This window comes from Uloborus diversus, chromosome 3 (genome assembly GCF_026930045.1).
Source record: "Uloborus diversus isolate 005 chromosome 3, Udiv.v.3.1, whole genome shotgun sequence".
In the NCBI taxonomy this organism is placed as follows: Eukaryota; Metazoa; Arthropoda; class Arachnida; order Araneae; family Uloboridae; genus Uloborus; species Uloborus diversus.
Window position 1 is genome coordinate 84,581,862 of NC_072733.1, and position 22,269 is coordinate 84,604,130.

The 22,269-nt window shown below is 36.0% G+C and overlaps 1 protein-coding gene across 1 annotated transcript in view; it reads left to right on the plus strand.

The window, feature by feature from the left end:
• Positions 1–12,562: 12,562 nt before the first annotated feature.
• The window catches only part of LOC129218831 (polycomb group RING finger protein 3-like), a 92,519-nt gene continuing 82,812 nt past the window's right edge, over positions 12,563–22,269 (plus strand). Inside the window, 1 exon segment of the mRNA XM_054853153.1 lies at positions 12,563–12,696. Within this exon segment, the coding sequence (XP_054709128.1) occupies positions 12,685–12,696 (12 nt within the window). The 5' untranslated portion in view covers positions 12,563–12,684.

Consider the following 22,269-nt stretch of genomic DNA (forward strand, 5'->3'; position numbering starts at 1 on the left):
GTTTAAACTAGAGAGTTGTTAAACTTAAAAATATATTGAACTAGTATTGTACAGACTGTGTAATTGGGAATTTAAGGTGGTCTTAGCTCTTTTTCGGATCATTGTTTCTTAGGGAGAGGGGGAGGTGGAATTGCCATAAGAGGCGTGCCATTGCTCACAGGAACAGACGAACACCTCTGTCATTCTATAAGGTTTCAGAATCAAATAATTGCTTCTAAAGTGCTTTTTTTTTCGGATGGGGTTACTCAGAGAGCACACTTCGTTGAGATAAAGGTTTTAAAACGATTGTTAACGCTGTGACAACCATGTCAAAACGTTTGTGAAACGTTTTAACGCAATGTGTTTATAATGCAGTGGTGCCCATCCCCCCCCCCCCCCCTGGCGATGACAATCATGCCACAAATGCGACGAAGAACCCCCAGAACGAGAGCCCCCTAAAATAAGACGAAAAGCCCTCTTATAAGTTACGCTCTCCTCTTCAAAACTTCAATGGCGCGGTCTGCGCCATGGATCCTCCCCCCCCCCCCCGCCCGCCCTCTCTCGTGGGAACCCTTGTATAATATATTGCTTGTTGTCGAATGTTCGGTTATCGAGCGTCTCGGATAATTTGAAAATCCAATACGTAATCTGCTTTTCAGAGAAACTTGGTAATCAATTTGTCCTTTTTGAGGACCAGCGCACGGAAAATGAAGCGCAGCTACGAAACCTTAAATTCCGAAATAGACCGTCGCGAGCCAAATCATTTTCAGCAGTTTTGCCTCAACACACTTTACAAAAAAAACTCATAAAATCAGCACATCAATTGACTCCAAATTTTTAAGTTGAGTAAATAATATACTAATCAACATTTATGAAAATATAAGGAATATGACATTAAAAATATAAGAAATATGACATAAACAGAACTACGCACACAAGAAGTCACAAATATCTTGCGTATGGAATTAAAAAAAAAAAAACAATAATCTGTATAAAATATAATTTTTATTAAAAAAATGGGTCAAAGAGTGGAAGCTAAAACTAATCCCACACGACAATCTTCAACATTTCTTTTTAATGCATTCAGAAACATTTCAACTTCACTCCCTGCACTTTGAATTACATATTTAAGTCAGCGAATGAAAAATAAAAATAAAAAAGAGCGAATCAAGGAAAAAAAAAAAATCATGAACTTCAATGCACTTCAAGCCACACTTGTAACTTTCAATGCGCCGGGAATCCCAATATTCTGGAAAACGCAGCGAGAAATATTTTACCCTCCCACTTCATGTATCAGTCAGATTAATATAATTCTACTAACAAGAACACACACACACATACACACACAAAAAGCAATAAACAAGAATAAATGAGTCCTTTTGCGCAGAGCAACGATTCCCCTACTTGTTTACATTATTAACTTTATGTTTGAGAGATCGAAACCGTTCGAAATAATCACGTGATATCTGAGAATCATTACTTTAAATGCATAGCGTTCGAATAAATCACTCAAAATGAATGTAAAAAAATTAAAAATCAAGAAATCAACCCGTTACACAAATTGAGATGGAAGGGAGAGGGAGTGATAGCGTATCATTTCAATCACTCCGGGGAATCCCCTAAGGGCCACCAAGAGTCAAGGGCCCGTTGCCAGTTTTTAGCCGCCACCCATAAACTTATAAAAGCTTATACCACTCCAAGCCGGGTCGTCCAAATGTCGGGCTCCTAGTTTCTGATTAGCTAACAGTAGTGTTGACAAGCAATGAATACAATAACTTCTAAAAGCCAGGAGGGTTCGCCCCCTAAATGATAGGCTTAATGGCACATTCCTATTTCGAGCGTACCCCTGCCAAAACAACTCGGGAATTCAACTGTTCCAAAAGTTAAGGTTATCCCCCCACCCCCTTTCGCTGGGCGATATGGCGCACCCTATCAAATGTTACGGGGCATCCGTCTAGAAAGAGCTCCCCCCAACTCCCGAAATGAGATTTAAAAATCTCTCAAAAAATCACTTCTAAAAATTTCAGTTTCGCAGGCTGCGCTATGGACCCCCCCCCCCTCATCCCTCCCGAAAATGAGATTTAAAGAACCCTCTCAAAAAACTAGACCTCAAAATTTTAGTGGCACTGGCTGCGCCATGCCCCCACCCCTTCCGAAAATGAAATAAAAAACACTCTGAAAAAACCGGCCAATGGCGCAAGCTGCACCATGCCCCCTCCCCCCTATTAGTAAGCACCCCTGTAGCAGTAAACTCAATTCTGGAAAAGCACAGAAAATGAACTACTTGAGTACTCGATTCAAACCTCTCGAGATCTCGATTTGAAACATCTCGAGATCTCGATTAAAAACATCTCGACATCTCAATTCAAAAGATCTCGAGAAGTCAATCGCTCGAGTACTCGATTATAAAGATCTCGAGAAGTCAATCGCTCGAGTACTCGATTATAAAGATCTTGAGAAGTCAATCGCTCGAGTACTCGATTATAAAGATCTCGAGAAGTCAATCGCTCGAGTACTCGATTCCAAAGATCTCGAGAAGACAATCGCTCGAGAACTCGATTCCAAAGATCTCGAGAAGTCAATCGCTCGAGTACTCGATTCGGAAGATTTCGATTATCAATCGCTCGAGTTCTCGATTTCAAAAGATCTCGATTATCAATCACTCGAGTGATCGACTTGAAAAGTTCTCGATTATCAATCACTCGATTATCAGAAGTAGTCGATTCCCGAGATCTCGATTATCAGAAGATCTCGATTATTCCCATCACTATAAACTACTATATTTATGGCGGACTTTAATAACAGCAAAATCCTGGCGATTTTTAGAGGGAAATTTACGGCAACCTTGACATTTGGCGACGCAATGATTTGGCGCGTGAACAAACGGTTGATGTTGATACACGAGTTGGCTTGAGGATTTAGGTGATTGTTAGGTATGTTTTAATGATTAATTTCAATTTATGTTTAACAAAAACACAAAATAACTCTTGAAATTAACAGTGTTGCAAGTTTCATTTGTTATTTCAACGAATATTTATTTAAAAACTGCCTCTAGTTAATGTATTACAAAATGGTTTCGCTCTATCTTGCATGTCATTAATGTGATTTGATGTCAATAACATGTTACAATGTATTTAATATTGAGATAAAATGATTAATTTATGTTATTTCTCTTTCCTTAAAGTGATTTCGTAATGGTTTGGCGCTCGTGAACACGAGGACAAAGAGGATTTTGCTTTGCTTCATAAAGGAAACAAACAATGGTACATTTTTATTTATATTATAAAGCATAAGTAAACTTATACAACGGCTTGTAATTCATCGTAGATTTCATATTTTATCAACTAGTTTCTAAAGAAATGCATCTAAATAGTATCTTACAAAACGGTTTCGCTCTGATGAACGTCGCAATTATGGATATGAAGTAAGTAAGGATTTGATGTCGATAATTAATTTATTCTTGCTATGAGACTTAATACTTTGCTCGTTAGACGAAATGTGATTTCTCTGTTAACTAATAACTATTGCTGCAATAGCTATTATATTTTACTTTGAATTTATTTCTTCCTATATAGTGTGAATCTGTTACAATTGAGTAAAATTACAAAGTTATAGACAGGGTAAAATATGGTATTTTCTAGAAGAAAAATAATTTATGCATTTTTCTTTTGCAAAATGCAGGTACCTGTTGACAAACTATGTTTTCAAAAGGAGTATATTCATTTGATGCAGATTCTTACCTTTTTGAGTTATAAAACAGTTATCAAACTATCATTTTTTCCTTCTAGCTTCTGCTATTTAATGAAATTCTGTGTAACAGAAATCCCAAAAGATCCCTTTAAAAGATCTGTCAATCATTGCTTTTATTGCTGAATTGCTTCATGACTTTGAGAAAAATAACTTGCAGATTTGATTTTCATGCCAGTTCCAGATATTGTCACATGCCTAGGGATAAATACTGAGGTATTTACATCAAAGTATCATGTGTGCAGTAGCTGTGAGCAGCAACAAATGCTCTAGGTTAAAGTGCTTATATGTTGAGTATTTTTCCTGCTTGATATTTGTTTTTATTCTTGAGATTTTTTCTCCATATACAAATACAAATGTGACGACCAGCAACAGGCTCGGGGCCCAGCTAGGCTGGTCCTAGTCAATTAATTAGTCCTCGATGGAGATCAATGGCCCTCTTAAAGCTATACACCCCCTTGCTCATTACCGCATCTTCTGGTAAGCTATTCCAAGTGCCCAGGACCCTACTAAAGTAGTAGTTTTTACTAAATTCCAACTTAGCCTGAATTTAAATAGCTAAAAACAATGACCCCTCCTCCTGCTTTCCCCACAAAAATTTAATCCATTTACATCTTTCATTTTGATAATTTTAAATAACTGAATCATGTCCCCTCGCAGAAACATGTCCAATCTATTTTAATTTATTACAGTTCTACTTTTTGAAACTATTCTATATTGTTTACCTGTGTGATTAGGAAGTTAGTTTATTTCTAGAGTGTTATGAAACTTGATCCTCAACTTGAATTGGTTTTGTATCATACTATAATTTGAAATTTTTTCTCGTAATAAGTAGGCAATGCATATAATAGATGGTTACACCTTAGTGTAATAGACAACAAAAAATTTTAAAGAGAATAAGCTATTGATTACAGCTAGTTTACTATTGTACCTATTGAATAAATATTTTAATTAGTAACATGTTGAGAAACAAAATATATTAATTATTTTCTGATTAGGATGGATACCTTTATTAGAACTATTGTATGCTATTCCATTAGCATTGTTATAGTGTTGCATTCAAATTTTAAATTAAGTTTTTCCTCCCCAGTCTAAAAACTGTTTCTGGTGTCCAGTTGCAGAGGCTGAAAATTCCTGATTGAATGGCACATAGTAGAGGGGATTGGTTTCATTTGCTGTCATTTCCTCTGCTTATGCTTTTCGGTTTTTTCCGAGCTTGAAGAGTAATTACTGAATCAACCGAAGTGTGGCTATGTTTGATCTTTAAAATTGTTACTTTCTGATGGATGCTGTTCTCTATTGTTAATCTGTGTAATTGGAAACGTGGGTTACTCCCAGACTGTTATAAAACTTGATTCTCAACTTGAATTGGTTTTATACTATATTTATAGAATTTTCTTGTAATACACAGGCATTTAATTCTTGAATAATCTTTCGTATGAATGTGTCTTCCTTCTATTCTTTATATAATCTCTATTATGAAGCAATCATAGCTAAGTAAATTTTTTATATAATGCATGGATACACCTTGGTGTAATAGACGACAAAAAAAGTAATAGCAAATAAGCTATTGATAACAGCTATTTTACTATTGTACCTATTGACGAAATAGTTTAATTAGAAACATGTTGAGAAATAAAATATATTATTTTTCTGAACAGGATGAAAAACCGTATTGTGTCCATTAGCATTGTATAATATTGTTGCTTTTAAATTCAGTTGTTTTTTCTTCCCAGAGTCCAAGAACTATTTCAGGTGTCCAGTTGCAGTGGCTGAACATTCCCGACTGAATGGCACATTGTAGAGGGAATTGGCTTCATTTGCTGCCATTAACTCTGCTTGTGCTTTTCGGTTTTTTCCGAGCCTGAAGAGTAGTAGCTACTGAATCAACTGAAGGATGGGATTCTCTCTCTCAACACTCCAGGGTCCCCATACTTACTACAACATGGAGATTAACCAGTTGGATGAGGCCTTGAAGACAGTTCTGGTTTTTTGATTCAGACCAGAAGCCAAGCAACCCCTGATCCAGCAGCCTCAGAAGTATCAATTTGGCATGGGAACTTGAACTTTAACCATGGATATATTTAACAAGCCCCAGTCACCACTAACGATAACTGCAGTCTTCAACTGTCTGGAATAAATCCCAGAACCCATTATGTTTTTATTTGTATTATACAGTCAACCCTCACTATCTCAAATATTCCTTGATGGGCTTTGGTAACTTCCCGTAACTTGAAGTATGAACCAGTCTGAGTTTTGAATGTATTATATATTTTGACTAAACATAATCAGGGCCGTCGAGAGAGGGGGGCATGCCTATGCATTGCACAGGGGCCCGCGAAGCGGGCTTAAGATGAAGATAAATCCCCCTCTCCCTTAAAAAAAACTTTTTAGTTTGAAGGAAGTCTTTCTCCTAGAGTTAAGAGTAATAGTTAAGATTATTAGTTTTCAATCGAAGTGAATTCAGTGAAAGTGATGAGGCTCGAAGTGAGAAATTCTACTTATCCTTATCTTCATAGCCCACTATCGACGCCTTGAACCAAAAATTAATGTGACTTTTTTTTTTTTTTTTGCGTGAATTCCAAGGCTAAAAAAAATTGCTTCTTTTTGAAAGCTAAACAGAATTTTAGTGAAATAGAAAAGGGGCAAAGAAATTAAAAAAAAAAAAAGACTTATAAATATAAGCGCTTGCATTTTCAGCGTTCGAAATTCAAAACATAGGCAAGCGACGCAGTTCGATGAAAAGATTCAAAATGTGAGTTGATTTAGTTTTGAGTACAGTGATACAAATTGAAACTAGTTCTAGTGTTGTTTCTAGAGTAAAAACGGGAAGGGGGCGATTGGGGGGCACTTTGAAAGATGTTTCCTTATCAAAGTGCATAGAATGCCCATATCTAAAAAGGGCACAGTTATGTCACCATTAATTAGAATCAGGTGCTGGATTTACCTATAAGCAAAACAAGCTATAATAACTTAGGTCCCCAACTCTCGAAAATATTGCATGATTCGATCCTAAAAAAAGGAAAAATACTTTTAAAAATGAATTTCATTTTCAAGTGCTTAAAACCCTAAAGAACTTGGGGCATTTTAAACTTCTTCAAATGCGAGGAGGGGAGAAGGGATGCCAAAATGTGCCATATTCAGCTCCTCGCTACATTCTGCATCAAAAATGTAAAAAAGTATGGTTATGACGTTCCTGCAACATATTGCTTGCTTGAGATACATTTTCGTGACCAGCATGTTCACATTTTTCTATTTATTTAAACCTGAATTCGGTATTTTGAAAGTTATTTTGTTATTGCCTGCTTTTGTATTACTTCTACTGCATACTGTCAATCTGTTTCGCATGAGAAAAATTACTACACTACCTCTATTCCTTTTCGTTTTCTGCATCAGTTGTTATTTAAAAATACAAGTAGTGCAGATTAACAGGGGTTTCTTACTAAGTTAGAATGTATAACTATACGAGCAAGTATTAAAATATCAGAGATTGGAAAGTACAAATGAACTGCTTTGAATAATTTTAATTGTTCTAGAGGCCTTGAAAATAATTTAAAAAGTTTCTGATACTGCTTGAAAAGTGCTTCAATTTTATTTCCTATCAGTTGTATAAAGTATGATTTGTCCGAATTTTTAAGCTGTTATTTCCACCATAGCATATCTTAATCTTGATCGTTTTTCAGTTAATTCAGTGTTCTGTTTGTTGGTGAGTTGATAAGGGATGATAGAAAATTAATTATACCGAGAGTCGATATGAGCAAGTGACAATGCGTCATCGTTTCTCCCTCGTCGCTCTTCCTCTCTATCGATTAATATCAACGATTCGTCGAACCACGAGCAGTTTGTATTTTGTATTGTCTTAGTTTGCAAAAGAGTGTAAAGTTTAAGAAATTTTTGTTTTCCTTTTTTCTTTCCACATGTTGTAGTTCCTATTATCCCGTATAAGGCTTCAAAATGCAGAATTTTTTAGTGGAAAAGACACATCGTAAAGAAAAAAAATATAAAATGGCCTGTTTTGCTACCGATATAAAGTTGTCCGAGCTACAAAAAGGGTCCCTCATACCTAAAATCGCAAATCAATTTTAAATATTTATGTGAAAACGGAGCCTAGAAAGAGAAGGTTAAAGATTAAGTAAAAAGTTAGGGGCCCTGAAGAAAGTTGCATAGGGGCCCATAAATCCTGTCGACGGCCCTGAACATAATGAAGTGTAATCAAAAGTGTGGGGAGTTAGTTTCATTGAACCCCTTTTATTTCCAATGACTGGCACAACTTAACTTTTTTTTGTGAGTGTTTTTTATAAAAGAGGTTTTTTTTTTCTCATATCACTTCTTTAAAAACCTCTCTCTTTCACTTTACACAACCTTTATAGAAATGTATAAAGCAATTTTACTCCAGGTGTAGAAGCTTCTTTGAACGTCCCATGCTTTGCTCAGTGCACCAGTGAGCCATCGTGACAGTAATCCCTTTTCCTTCATCCCTCATTACTATTTCTTTCATGTCGTGATATCTTACCCAAGGGTGCCCATCTAGGGTCAGGGACTCAGCTGCATTCCATGTAGTCTAGTAATCAAAGCTGATGTCATTAACCCACACGATCCTTGATCTGGACTAAAGGGAAAACCGAAAATTTATGTACTGCTATATGGTTATCCTAAGGCTTCATGTTAAAAGTAAAGATGTTTTTGAAAAAAATAATGGCATCAACTGCACCACCTGCTTGGCAAGATTAAATCAACTGTATTAAAAGAGTTGTGTTTATAACCATGTATCACATTTCTGTTTCATTAGTCATGAAGTAAAGATTACATATTTTGAAATGGCGCCTATATTTTTTTTTTAGCTAAGAATAAAATTCTTATATTCAAGTCTATGTGTCTGTATATTTAGTTTTTTCTACTAAATAGTTATATTTTTCCAAAACCTCAAATTTGCTACTTTTGTGTAATATGTTACAAGTGTGGCGAAGTGATAAAGTTACATCAATTTATAAACTTTGTTTTTCCCATAAGGATGGAAGAAGCCAGAAAGGGGAGGGGGCTATTTTAATCAGGTGAAATCTGTTTGCTAATGTAGCAGATAAGCATTAGTTCAGTTATGTTTGATTAAATATGAGTAGAAGAAATTTTCTCAGACATGCAGTTGTGTGCATATTTATATATTACAGAGAATATGCTTCTCTTTTGAAAATGAGCACTAATAAAAGTTAGCCTGGATCAAATTGAAAATATCAAAAATAGATTAAATTCAGGATTGATATTTCTAAGCTCCACCAGAATGGAAGGGATCGGTGTTGTACATTCTGTCAAGAGGCCACACAATAAATGATAATATGTAATGTAGTTAAATAGAAATGAAAGAGATTAATTAGTTTACAAATATTTTACTGATTTCCTCTCCCATTTTGGAGATTTAAATGTCGTGTATTTTATTAATTTTCTCCCTTATGGAGAGAAAAAATTTTAAAATATAAAAGTATTTATTTATTTTTTTAGTGGCTCAAGAATTTAAACGGAATATCAACGTCATTTCTTTCCTGGTGCAGAGTAGAGATACGGCAATGCATTAGCATATCGGTCAGCGACCACTTTCACAATATTTCTTTTTCAGCCGATTTTTACCGATTAATCCGCGAAAAGAGGATGCCGCATTGTGCCCACCGTATTAATATTTAACATTCGTACGTGTATATAATAGAGAAAGACTGGGATGCCTCGAAACATTAATTCTTCAAAGAGTGCCGCGAATCGAAAACGTTTGGGAACACCTGCGCTAAGGGATAAAATCGAAACCAAAAGTGAAATTTTTCGGAAAACGGTCCAAACGCGTTTCTACCCCCCATTTTTGAACACTATATGAGAAAATGAAAAGAAGCTAAATTTTAATTTGAAAAATGTAAATTTCACATGTTAAGAGCATCTGTTAAAGTGGAGATGAAACCAGAAAATTAGAAAATTTGAAGAGAATGATGACATTTTTTCAACAAACGCTACCTTTATGTTAAAATGATGAATATGATTTTTGAGACTTTGATACTAAATTAAATATCTGAAATTATTTTTGTTAATAAATATTGTGCCAAATTTTGACTGTATACTTAAAATTAATAATCAGCCCAGCCACCAGAGAAAAGGGCAATGCTGTATTGAAGGTATTTAATCATAGCCCTTTTATAATAATAGAAAAAAAAGCTCTCTATCTTTTTTATTTTTATAATTACTAATTTAAAATAGAAACATTTTCTTAGTTCCTCCGTAAAATTACACGTACAGGTGTCCACGTATGCACAGCGCCCGTCTAACTGAAAGTGAGGCCCTAGGCCCACGCTAATTTGGAGGCACCTTGAAGACTATGCAGAGGTTGATTTACAGGTTTAGGGCCCATCGAAATGCACTTTTGGGGCCTCTTTGTCCATCACAAAACTACATATAAATCGTTTATCATGTATATTTACGAATCCATTTTGGGGCCCCTCATAATTGTGACAAAGTAAATTTGTTACTGGGAGAATGAATAAAAATTCCGCTTTAAGGGATTTTTTTTTCTAATTAATAAGTCACAGTTTTTTAATATTATTTAAAAAATACATGTATTTTCATAGAGTAGTTGCAATGTTATGCATAATTCTTTAAGTAATTTGGGGCCCCTTAGGAAGATGGGGCCCCAGGTCCAGGCCTAGTCGGCCTGTGCAGTAATCAGGCCCTGCATATGCAGTCAGTCGAAGAGTGGGTCGAGGGAGGGAATATTAGTTGCAATTAGACCCAGAGCCCACAGTAATTAAAATCAATTGGATAAATAAAAAACAGTTTGGGAATAGTTCTTAAGTTTAATTATAAACTAGTTTGATGAAATCCTTAAAAAAAAATTGTTTATGTTAAATGTTTTATTTTTCTTAACTGTACACCATTAATGAAGTAACTTAACTTCATCCGTAACGATTGTATGAAAAGAATTGCTTCCTTTTGCTTATCGCCAAATATGACGATGAGCAACAGAATCGAGCAACCTTTTTCTAATATGGTGCCTGGATTTTGCTGTATTTAACAAATAAAGGCTGCGTTCGGAAACGATCCACCGGTTACACCGCGTGGTTAGATCCGTGTGGTTATGACGTATTTGGAATTTTTCTAGGAAGCCCGGTAGAACAGCTGTGTTTCCGAACGCTCGTGGTTACACCGCGGTAGTTCTGGTTCAGCAGCAAACGACGCTCCAATCAAAGCATAACTTTCGTGATGGGGAATATCACGTGCGTTAGATCAAAACATGAAACACGATCGGATTGGCCAACACAGACTTTGTGACGTATGTGACCTCGCTAACCGCTTCCAGACTGCGGTACGACAGGTTGCTACCAAGTCGACCGCCAAAAACCGTGTTTCCGAACGCGGTTAAGTGACGTCACCGGTTCGACCGCAAGCGTTTCCGAACGCTTGCGGTGGCACCGAGGCGACCGATCCTTGTTTCCGAATGCACCCAAAGTGTCAGAAGGGAATTTTATCACACCGGAACACATGTTCTTGATATAATTACGCTATAGTTAAAGAAATAGGAATGGACTCACTCAAGTAAAGCTACACACGTATAATTTGAACATTGTAAAACAGTAATATGAGCATTAAAATCTTGGACTCACCTTTAATTTTCTAGATTTTGGGTTTTTCCACAGCACTATCATACACTCCATGTTAATCCTACGGGAGAAGAAGAAACACTGCCTCAGGCGGTCTTCGACCAATAGGAAAATGATGCTGCGTTGTCGCAACTCTGAAAACTACGTTTTCATATAGGGACTCTAGGGCTGCGTTCGGAAACGATCCACCGGTTACACCGCGTGGTTAGTCCGGTGTGGTTATGACGTATTTGGAATTTCTCTAGGAATTCCGGTAGAACAGCTGTGTTTCCAGAACGTTTGAGGTTAAACCGGGGTAGTTCTAGTTCAGCAGCAAACGACACTCCAATCAACGCGTAACTTTCATAATAGGCAAGTCACGTGTGTTACGATCAAAACATGAAACACGACCGGATTGGCCAACACAGACTTTGTGACGTTTGTGATCTCGCTAACCGCTTCCAGACAGCGGTGCCACAGGTTGCTACCAAATCGACCGCCAGAAAACAACCGCAGTGTTTCCGAACGCGGTTAAGTGACGTCAGCGGTTCCACCGCAAGCGTTTCCGAACGCTTGCGGTTGCACCGAGGCGACCGATCCGCGTTTCCGAATGCACCCTAGGTAACCCATAGATCATAGAACGCTGCGGTTAGTAACCGGTTACTCACCGGTCGACCGGTGAGGTTCGTCTATGGTTGCGTTCGACAAATCTCACCGGTTAACCGGTAGGTAACTGGTTACTAACCGCAGCGTTCTATGATCAACCGGTTACCACAGCGGTTACCATTCTAAGCAGTTGATTGGTTGATTGGAGCACGTGATCATTAGCTGTCACGTGATTAACTAACTGGTCGCTCTCGGTCGAGCTCGTCGAACGCAACCTATAAACATAGCTTTTATTCCTCGTGGCGGTAGTGGCAACAGCGGTTAAAAGTTGTTGCTACTAGCAAATAGAATCATAAACTACTATGTTTATAAATGGTTGAACAAAATGTTCATCCACGGTATATATACGTGGGTTTTTCTAAAATTATATTGTTTGATTTGTATTCAAACAAATATCCTATGATTGTATAAAGTCTAAGGGGCGTGCTCCATGAGGTGAGTGAACTCTTGCGTTTGTCGGAAATGAAAGTATATTGTCTGTCGCGCGGTATTTTGATAAATTGAACTCAGTTGCTCTGTCTCAATCCAGTCATTCTTGATTGTGGTAATTTGCAAGGTACAGATCGTGAAAATGTTTGGTCTTTATGCACTCGTGCTGAAAACTCCGAAATGTGTCACATTCGATTTAGTGAATCATCGAAACTTTAACTAATGTTACCACATCGTAATTTTGCTGTGATAAGAGATGGTTATAAAAGTAAGCCAAGTATTTTGTTACTTTTTTGGTTTTATTGTTTTATCTATGTTTGACGTTGTTAACTTTTTATTAGAACTCACATTTTTAAATTTTTGTTCTTATTCCTTGCATTCCCCCCTGAATTGTCGATGTGTTGTTTCTTCCTTTTTGGCTTGTAATGGTGCTTTGATTACATGAAAATGTGAATGAATATCTTTTGTGATGTAAATTTGTGTTATTATGTTTATTAATTGACACTAATCATAAATCCTTTATGAAGTGCATGATATATTCTGCATGTATAACACTTAAAATGAGTCATAAATGGTTAAGTTTAACAAGTGGGGGAAGTCGAGGCACGTCAGTCTGCTTTTTTACTTTTCATTTTTTATCTGGTCAAAGAATTAAACAAGCTGTTACCATGCATTTCATTAATTATTGCTCATTATCCCAGATTTTTTTTTGAAAATGTTCATTTCATTACCTTTTTTTTTTAAAATTAATTTTTTAACAAGCCCTTGTACAGTAGACCAAAATTGGTTTGTCTGACATAGCTTGATGAACCGCATTATGCTAACAACTTCTGTTGGAATTTTAGTGATAATCATTATATAATATTGTAACTAACTTATTTTTGTTTGATTTTCAGAGTGAAAAACAATAAGTTTAGGGATCTATGGATCTGTTCAATGTTTCAATTAGTGATAACCGTGTTCAACATCATTTTAAAAATTCTGTATTTAAATTTTGATTTAATCATACACACCTTTTTGTCAATTATTTTCATTCTTATCATTAATTCTTTGGAAAAGTTACCTCCGTTACCTCTGTTGATATGTCTGTTACCAACACAAAAGATTTTTTTTCATGATAATAAAAAAAAAAAATCCTTTAAATGTTTTGATTATTTTTGTATCATATACTGAACTCAGTAAGAAAAATATTTTTTCAATTATGAGATAAAGTAAATTGAAGAGTTTTGATCAATACCTGCCATCTATTGAAGGTACTCTCCAAAAATAATTACGTCTGTTACCATTCGCACAAATGTGTAGTTCTCAGATAAAAACTTTATGTAAAAGAAAGAATTTGAGGAGGGTGAAAGGAAGTGTTAAATCTTGATCTAAATATGCCAAACCCAGCCAGCACACAAGCATTGGCTCAACGTTATCATATTACATTGGACCAGCGTCGGCATCTTACGTCGGAACGTACCTTAAAATGGTGTCGGAAAACGGTTATCCAACGGTTGGTTATTGGTTAGTTTCCAACGTTATTCTAGTGTGAAATACAACAGTAAACTAGCCATTTCCGAACGTAATTTCGATGTAAAAAAACAACGCTTAACCTACGTTTTTGAACGTAATTCCACTATGAATTTCAACGATAAACCATCTTCCAATGTTATCTACTTTTACTGTAGCATTTCATCAATAAAATAAGTATTACAAGGTGCTTTTAAAAGAGCAAGTGTAAAGAATAATTTTTCAGTCACATTAACATAAAATGATAAAATGACTGAATTTGTCATACAATTACACAATTTATCATTTTCCCCCATTATTTACAAACGTTTCAATAAAATATGAACAAAAATTAAGATAAATTGATAATTCTTACCTTTTATTTTTCTGAATAATTACTTGAAAATTTTATCTTCATGAGCATACATTAGTTTCTTTTTCAAGAAATATTAATTACAAGCAAAGTTATTTTTAAGACAGGATACAATTTTTTACTTTAAAATTCTGCCATTAAAAATAACCTAGCTTGCTTGAAGGTTCAATTTTGCTTTGATCTGGAATAAAAATTTAAAAAAAAAAACATGCATATACACATTCAGTTAGTATATCTTCATATCAATTCAAATGAAGTGGGTTAAGCTTGAATATCATGAAAAGTACATATTTTATTGTTTTGCCAGACTATTATATTCTCCCATTTCAATCAAAAATTCATGTTCATTGATTTTTTTTTTTTTTTCATTTTATTGTTAGGGAAAGAATTTTAATGGATTTCATCCATTAACGAGAAAAGTTCATGCCAAGACACAGTTTTATTTCTATGGTAAATAGCAGTGTTGGGCATCAACTAAAAAAATCAACTAAATTTGTAATTGATTGATTAGTTGACTAAAGTAATCTGACTCCCATTTAGTTCAGACTAATATTTTAAAAATTTAATTCAATTGCAGACGAAGATTAACGTTAGTTTAAACTAACTCGTTAGTTGCTCAAAAAAACTAATTTAGTTCAGATTGATTTAGTTCAGATTAAATTAATCAGATTGAATTTAGTCAGACTAAAAGTAATCAGATTAAAAGTAATCAAATTGATTTGATTACTTTTTTAATTCAGATTAAATTCGTAAAATATAAATATCACATGAACAGAGGCACATTTGTATTTCTACGTGTATATATATATTTATGCAAGCATACACGAGTTAATGCGTGTACATACGACTACATGCGGGTATGAACGTATATAAACGTGTTATCCCGCGTATGTTCGTGTACGGAGGTATATTTGAAATTTTAAGTAAATATACATATTTATGTGTGCATACACCAGTAAATACGTGTATATACGAGTATGTACGTGTACATAAGAGTATGTATGTGTACACATGAGAATATGCGTCTAGATACGTGTTACCCCGAGTATACTCGTGTAAAAAGGTACATTTGTATTTCTACGTCATATTCCAGCGTGCTTATACGAGAAAGTACGTGTATATACAAGCATGTTCGTGCACACACGAGAATATACTTATAGATATGTGTTACCCCGAATATACTCGTGTAAAGAGGTACATTTCTATTTAAACGTGTATACACATATTTATGCAGCCATATACGAGAAAATACGTGTATATACGAGTAAGTACGTGCACACACGACAATAGGCTTATAGATACGTGTTTAACCCGAGTATACTCGAGTACGATGGCACATTTGTATTTCTATGTGTATGTGCATATTTATGCGTTTATAAGCGAGTAAATACGAGTATGTACGTGTACACACGATTATGCGTATAGATACGTGTTACCCCGAGTATACTCGTGTACAGAGGTAAATTTGCTTTTAATTGTGTATATACATATTTATGCGTGCACACAAGCTAAGATACGTGTATATACGTGTACACATGAGAATATGCGTATAGATACGTGTTACTCCGAGTATACTCGTGTAACGAGGTTCATTTGTATTTCTACGTTTATATACATATTTAAGCGTGCATATACGAGAAGGTTCGTGTATATACAAGTATGTTCATGTACACACGAGAATATACGTATACATACGTGTTACCCCGAGTATACTCGTGTACAGAGGTAAATTTCTATTTAAACGTGGATATACATACTTATGCAGGCATATACGAGAAAATACGTGTATATTCGAGTAAGTACGTGCACACATGATAATAGGCTTATAGATACGTGTTTAACCCGAGTATACTCGTGTAACATGGCACATTTGTATTTCTACGTGTATGTGCATATTTATGCGTTTATAAACGAGTAAATACGTGTATATTCGAGTATGTACGTGTACACACGATTATGCGTATATATACGTGTTACCCCGAGTATACTCGTGTAAAGAGGTAAATTTGCTTTTAATTGTGTATATACATATTTATGCATGCACACAAGCGAAGATACGTGTATATACGTGTACACATGAGAATATGCGTATAGATATGTGTTACCCCGAGTATACTCGTGTAAAGAGGTACATTTGTATTTCTACGTTTATATACATATTTAAGCGTGCGTATACGAGAAAGTACGTGTATATACAAGTATGTTCAAGTACACACGAGAATATGCATATAGATACGTGTTAACCCGAGTATACTCGTGCACAGAGGAAAATTTGTATTTAGGATTCTACATACACTTTTATGCGTGCATATACGAGAAAAGACAAGTATATACGAGTATGTTCATGTACGCACTAGAATATGCGTATAGATACGTGTTTAACCCGAGTATACTCGTGTGCAGAGGTACATTTGTACTTGTACGTTAAAATACATAATTATGCGTGCATACACGAGTCATACGTGTATATACGTGTTGACTCGACGATATTCGTGTATACGGGAATTTTGCATTTCTACGTGTATATACCTACAAGTACGTGTGAACACAAGTAAATATGTGTATATACAATTCATATTTGTAAACACGAATTTATACGTATAAATACGTGTTATCCCGAGTATATTCGTGCACGGAGATATGTTTAATTTCTAAGTGTATGTACAAATTTATTTGTGCATACACGAGTAAATACATGTATACACGAGTATATACGTGTACACAAAGGAATATACGTATGGATGCATGTTAATCCGAGTATACTCGTGAACAGAGGTAAATTTGTATTTAAACGTATATATACATATTTATGCATGCATATACAAGAAAATACGTGTATATTCGAGTAAGTTCGTGTACAAGCGAGAATAGATGTCTAGGTTCTTTTTTTAGCCCGAGTATACTCGTGTACAATGGTACATTTGTATTTCTATGTGTATATGCATATTTGTGCGTTTATACATAAATAAATGCGTGTATAAACGAGTATGTACGTGAACACACGAGAGAATATGTGTATAGATACTTGTTACCCCGAATATACTCATGTACAGAGAAATTTGCTTTGTATATACATATTTATGCGTGCATATAAGAGAATACGAGTATGTACGTATTCACACGAGTATATGCGTATAGATAAATGTTACACCGAGTATACTCGTGTGTAGAGGTCGTTGTATTTCCACGAGAATATGCGTATGGATAAATGTTACACCGAGTATACTCGTGTGTAGAGGTGCATTTGTATTTAAGATTGCATATACAGTTTTATGCGTGCATACATGAGAAAATACAAGTATATACGAGTATGTACGTGCACACACAAGAATATGCGTATAGATACGTGTTTAACCCGTGTATACTCGAGTAGAGAGGTACATTTGTATTTTTGGTTAAAATACATTTTTATGCGTGCATACACGAGTTAGTACGCGTATATACGAGTAAGTACGCGTATATACGAGTAAGTACGCGTATATACGAGTAAGTACGTGTATATACGAGTGTGTACTTGTATATACGGATCTGTATGTGTTAACCTGAGTATATTCGTGTCTACAGGAATTTTGTATCTCTACGCGCAAACAGAAGTAAATACGTGTATATACGAGTTCGTAAGTGTAAACACGAAATTTTACGTATAAATACGTATTTTCCGAGTCTATTAGTGCACCGATTTATATTCAAACTTCTAAGTGTACACAATGTATATCAGTACAGCGTTTACAGACTTTCAGGGCAGATAGAGTACACCTAGACGAGGGGAAACACATAGCAATGCATGGTCGGAAACACTTTCCTGGCGCGGTAGTGATAACACCAATCACCAAAAAGACAAAACACGAATAGGAGAAGAGAACATGTTTAGAATCTTTAGTACAGCAAAAAACTAAGGAAAAAGAAAATTAAGGGGCCAACGATCATCATCAAAGAAGGTTTTTGAAATTACGACCCGGCACGTAATATCGAAATTTAGCAAAAATACCGGGCGGGTCCCGGACTTCCTGGTGGAACAAAAACTACGTGTGCGCATGCACCGTCATCTGATGCTTCGGTTTACGTAGCAACATCTGTTGTATGCACTAGACAAATCTTACCAGTATTTTTGCTGTATTAAAAATAATAAACATGTTTTCTCCTCTTAATCGTGCCCTGTCTTACGCTTTGTGCCGTCACTATCGCGTCTAGGTGCACTGTATCTGCCCTGAAAGTATGTAAACGCTGTACTGATACATCCTGTATACTTATTTATGTGTGCAAACACGAGTAAATACTTGTACATACGAGTATGTTCGTGTACATACTAGAATTTGTGTATGGATACGTGTTAACCCGACTAAACTCGCGTATATAGGTAAATTTGTATTTAAACGTTTATATACATATTTATGCATGTATATACGAGAAAATACGTGTACAAACGAGTAAGTGCGATTCCACACGAGAAAGGACGTATAGATAGGTGTTTAATCTGAGTATACGCGTGTACAATGGTACATTTGTACTTCTACGCGTATATGCATATTTATGCATTTTTGCACGAGTAAATACGTGTATATACGAGTGTGTACTTGTACACACGAGAATATGCGTATAGATATGTGTTACCCCAAGTGTACTCGTGTACAGAGGTCAATTAGCTTTTAAACGTGTATATATATATTCATGCGTGCATATAAGAAAAAATACTTGTATTTTCGAGTATGTACGTGTACAGACGAGAATATGCGTGTAGATACTTGTTTAACCCGAGTATACTCGTGTACAGACGTACATTTGTATTTGTAAGTTAAAATACATATTTATGATGCATACACGAGTTAATGCGTGTATATACGAGTAAGTACGTGTATATACGAGTATGTGCGTGTATAACGTATGTAAACGTGTTAATCCGAGTATATACGTTTACACACTAATTTTGTATTTGCCACGTGTATGTACATCAAAGTATGTGCAAACACAAGTAAATACGTGTATATAAGAGTACATAAGTGTAACTTGTTATACCGAGTATATTGGTGGACAGATGTATATTTTGTCCCAGTGTATGTCAATTGCAGATACAAAGAGGGGTCATGAAGGTCAGGACCCGCCCCCCCCCCCAAACCGCGGGGAAAATTTTGAACGTTTGCTTGAAAAATACAGAAAAATATCGAAACCATGAGAAAATGTAATAATCTTTTTGAATTTTTTTTTTGGGGGGGGGGGCATTACAGTAGAACCTCGATAATTCGAATTAATTGGAATCCGACCCAATCCAGAATATCGAAAATCTGGAGAATGAAAAAAACAAAAACAAAATAAAACATACTCACTGAAAATCACCTTAAAAGGAAACACATAGAATTAAATAAACAGTAAACATGTCTACTTTGTTATTACAAAGTCTGTAATCTTCTCCTGTGACAGTTCAATTTTTTTCCCTATCGAGTAAAACAAATTGATTCAAAAGTTGCATTGCGAAGAAAAGGGAACTCAATCAACGACATAACACGGTCTTGCCCGTGAGAGGGTTAAATAAATAATTATTATGGAATTTTGATGATCGCTCTTTAAATGTAAAGAGAAATCGGTCAAATCGATCGAGCCGGATTATCCGGTGATCCAGACTAACGGGGTCCGTGGCGCCAACTTCAAATTTGTAAGGTTTGTTTTTGAAAAATTTTCGTGTTTTTAATAGGTTTTTTGAAGGTGGGGGAGCCCCCCAGAATATGAGGGACTTTCCTATTTAAGGAGGGTTATCCTCTTACGTAAGTTACTCAGAAACAGACCATGCATCAGCCATCTGGATTTAAAAAATTCAATCATTTTATTCCAATAAAACCAGAAGCAGTGTGGTCTACGGGGGGGGGGGGGGGGGCGTGGTCAGTATAGCGGGTGGCGTAAAATTTTTAGGGCTCGTTTTTGAAAATTTTTAGCATTTACAATGTTTTTTGGGGGGAGAGCCCCCCCCCCCCCATAACCCCATAACTTGAGGGCAGTTTCTATTTAAGGGAGGTATCTCCTTACTTAAGTTACTCTGAAACAGAACAGGTATTGGTTATCTGGATAAAAAAAATTCAAACATTTTATTCTAATAAGATCAGAAGCAGTGTGACCTCTGGGGGGGGGTAGTGGGGCAGGGTGCGCAAACTTCGAATTTTTAAGGTTTGTTTTTGAAAATTTTTCGTGTTTTAATGAGTTTTTTAGGGGTGGGGGGAGCCCCCCGTAATTTGAGGGGGTTTCTATTTAAAGGGGTGTATCCCCTTACGCAAGTTACACTAAAAGAGAACATGCATCAGCCGTCTGGATAAAAAAAAATCCAAGCATCTATTTCCAATAAAACCAGAAGCAGTGTGGCCTACGGGGGGGGGGGGGGCGTGGTCAGTGCAGAGGTTGGTTCAAACTTAAAATTTTTAGCGCTTGTTTTTGAAAAAAATTTGTACTTATGTTTTTTTGGGGGGAGCCCCCTTCCCCCGTAATTTGAGGGGGGTTCAATCTAAGGGGGGTATCCCCTTTCAGCAAGTTACTTTGAAACAGAACAAGCATCGGCCATCTGGATAAAAAAATTCAAGCATTTTATTCGAATAAGATCAGAAACGGTGTGGCCTACAGGGGGGGGAGGGTTAGTGGGGCGGGTGGCGCAGACTTCAAAATTTTAAGGTTTGTTTTTGGAAAATTTTCGCGTTTTTAACCACCCTCCATAATTTGAGTGGAGTGAATTTCTTTTTGAGAGGGGGGCATCCCCTCATATAAGTAACTGCAATAGGGAATGGGCATCGGCTATCTGGATATGAAAAAAATCAAGCCTTTATTCCAGTACTAGTTGTACCAGCACGGCTTTGCCTGTAATAGAAAATTAAAAGGTCTTTTGGTCCGCCTGTATATACTAATAATGTATGGTGAATTTTATCGCCAATTGGCTTATGCCCATGTTATGGTTCCACGTTATGGTAATCTCGTCCATCTTATGATAATTTTGTTCCTAAAATCGGAATAGAAAAAGAACCACATCGAATTTTCGAAAAATCGCTTCGAGGTGCACACCCCCATGATACAAACTAACTTTGCCAAATTTCATGAAAATCGGCCGAACAGTCTAAGTGCTATGCGCGTCACAGAGATTCAGACATCCTACAGACATTCAGACATCCTCCAGACAGAGAGACTTTCAGCTTTATTATTAGTAAAGATTATGTGAAAAAGGGCTTAAAATTTTAATAGAAAATTAATAAAATCGAATTTTTGAAAAATCGCTTCGAGGTGCACACCCCCATGCTTCAAACTAATAGTGTGTCAAATTTCATGAACATCTGCTGAACGGTCTAGGCGCTATGCGCGTCACAGAGATCCAAACATTCATACAGAGAGACTTTCAGGTTTGTTATTTAAAAAGAAAGGAAAAGAAGAAAGATAAAGAAGTAAAGAAAAGAAAGATAATTTTCAGAACAAATTCTTTCCTATTTTATTAAATTTCTGTGAAAAATGGGCTTAAAATTGGAATAGAAAAAGAATGAAATCGAATTTTAGAAAAATCGCTTCGAGGTGCACACCACTATGCAACAAACTAACTTTGTGCCAAATTTCATGAAAATCTGCCGAACGGTCTAGGCGCTATGCGCGTCACAGAGATCCAGACATCCTCCGGACAGAGAGAATTTCAGCTTTATTATTAGTAAAGATTATGTGAAAAAGGGCCTAAAATTTTAATAGAAAATTCATAAAATCAAATTTTTGAAAAATCGCTTCGAGGTGCACACCCCCATGCTACAAACTAACTTTGTGCCAAATTTCATGAAAATCGGCCGAACGGTCTAGGCGCTATGCGCGTCACAGAGATCCAGACATCCTACAGACATCCTCCCGACAGAGAGACTTTCAGCTTTATTATTAGTAAAGATAAAGAAGATAAAGATAAGGAAGACCAAAAGCCGTATTGTGTACCAAATGGGGGGGGGGGGGGGGTAGTGTGGGTCATGTCGCAAACTGCAT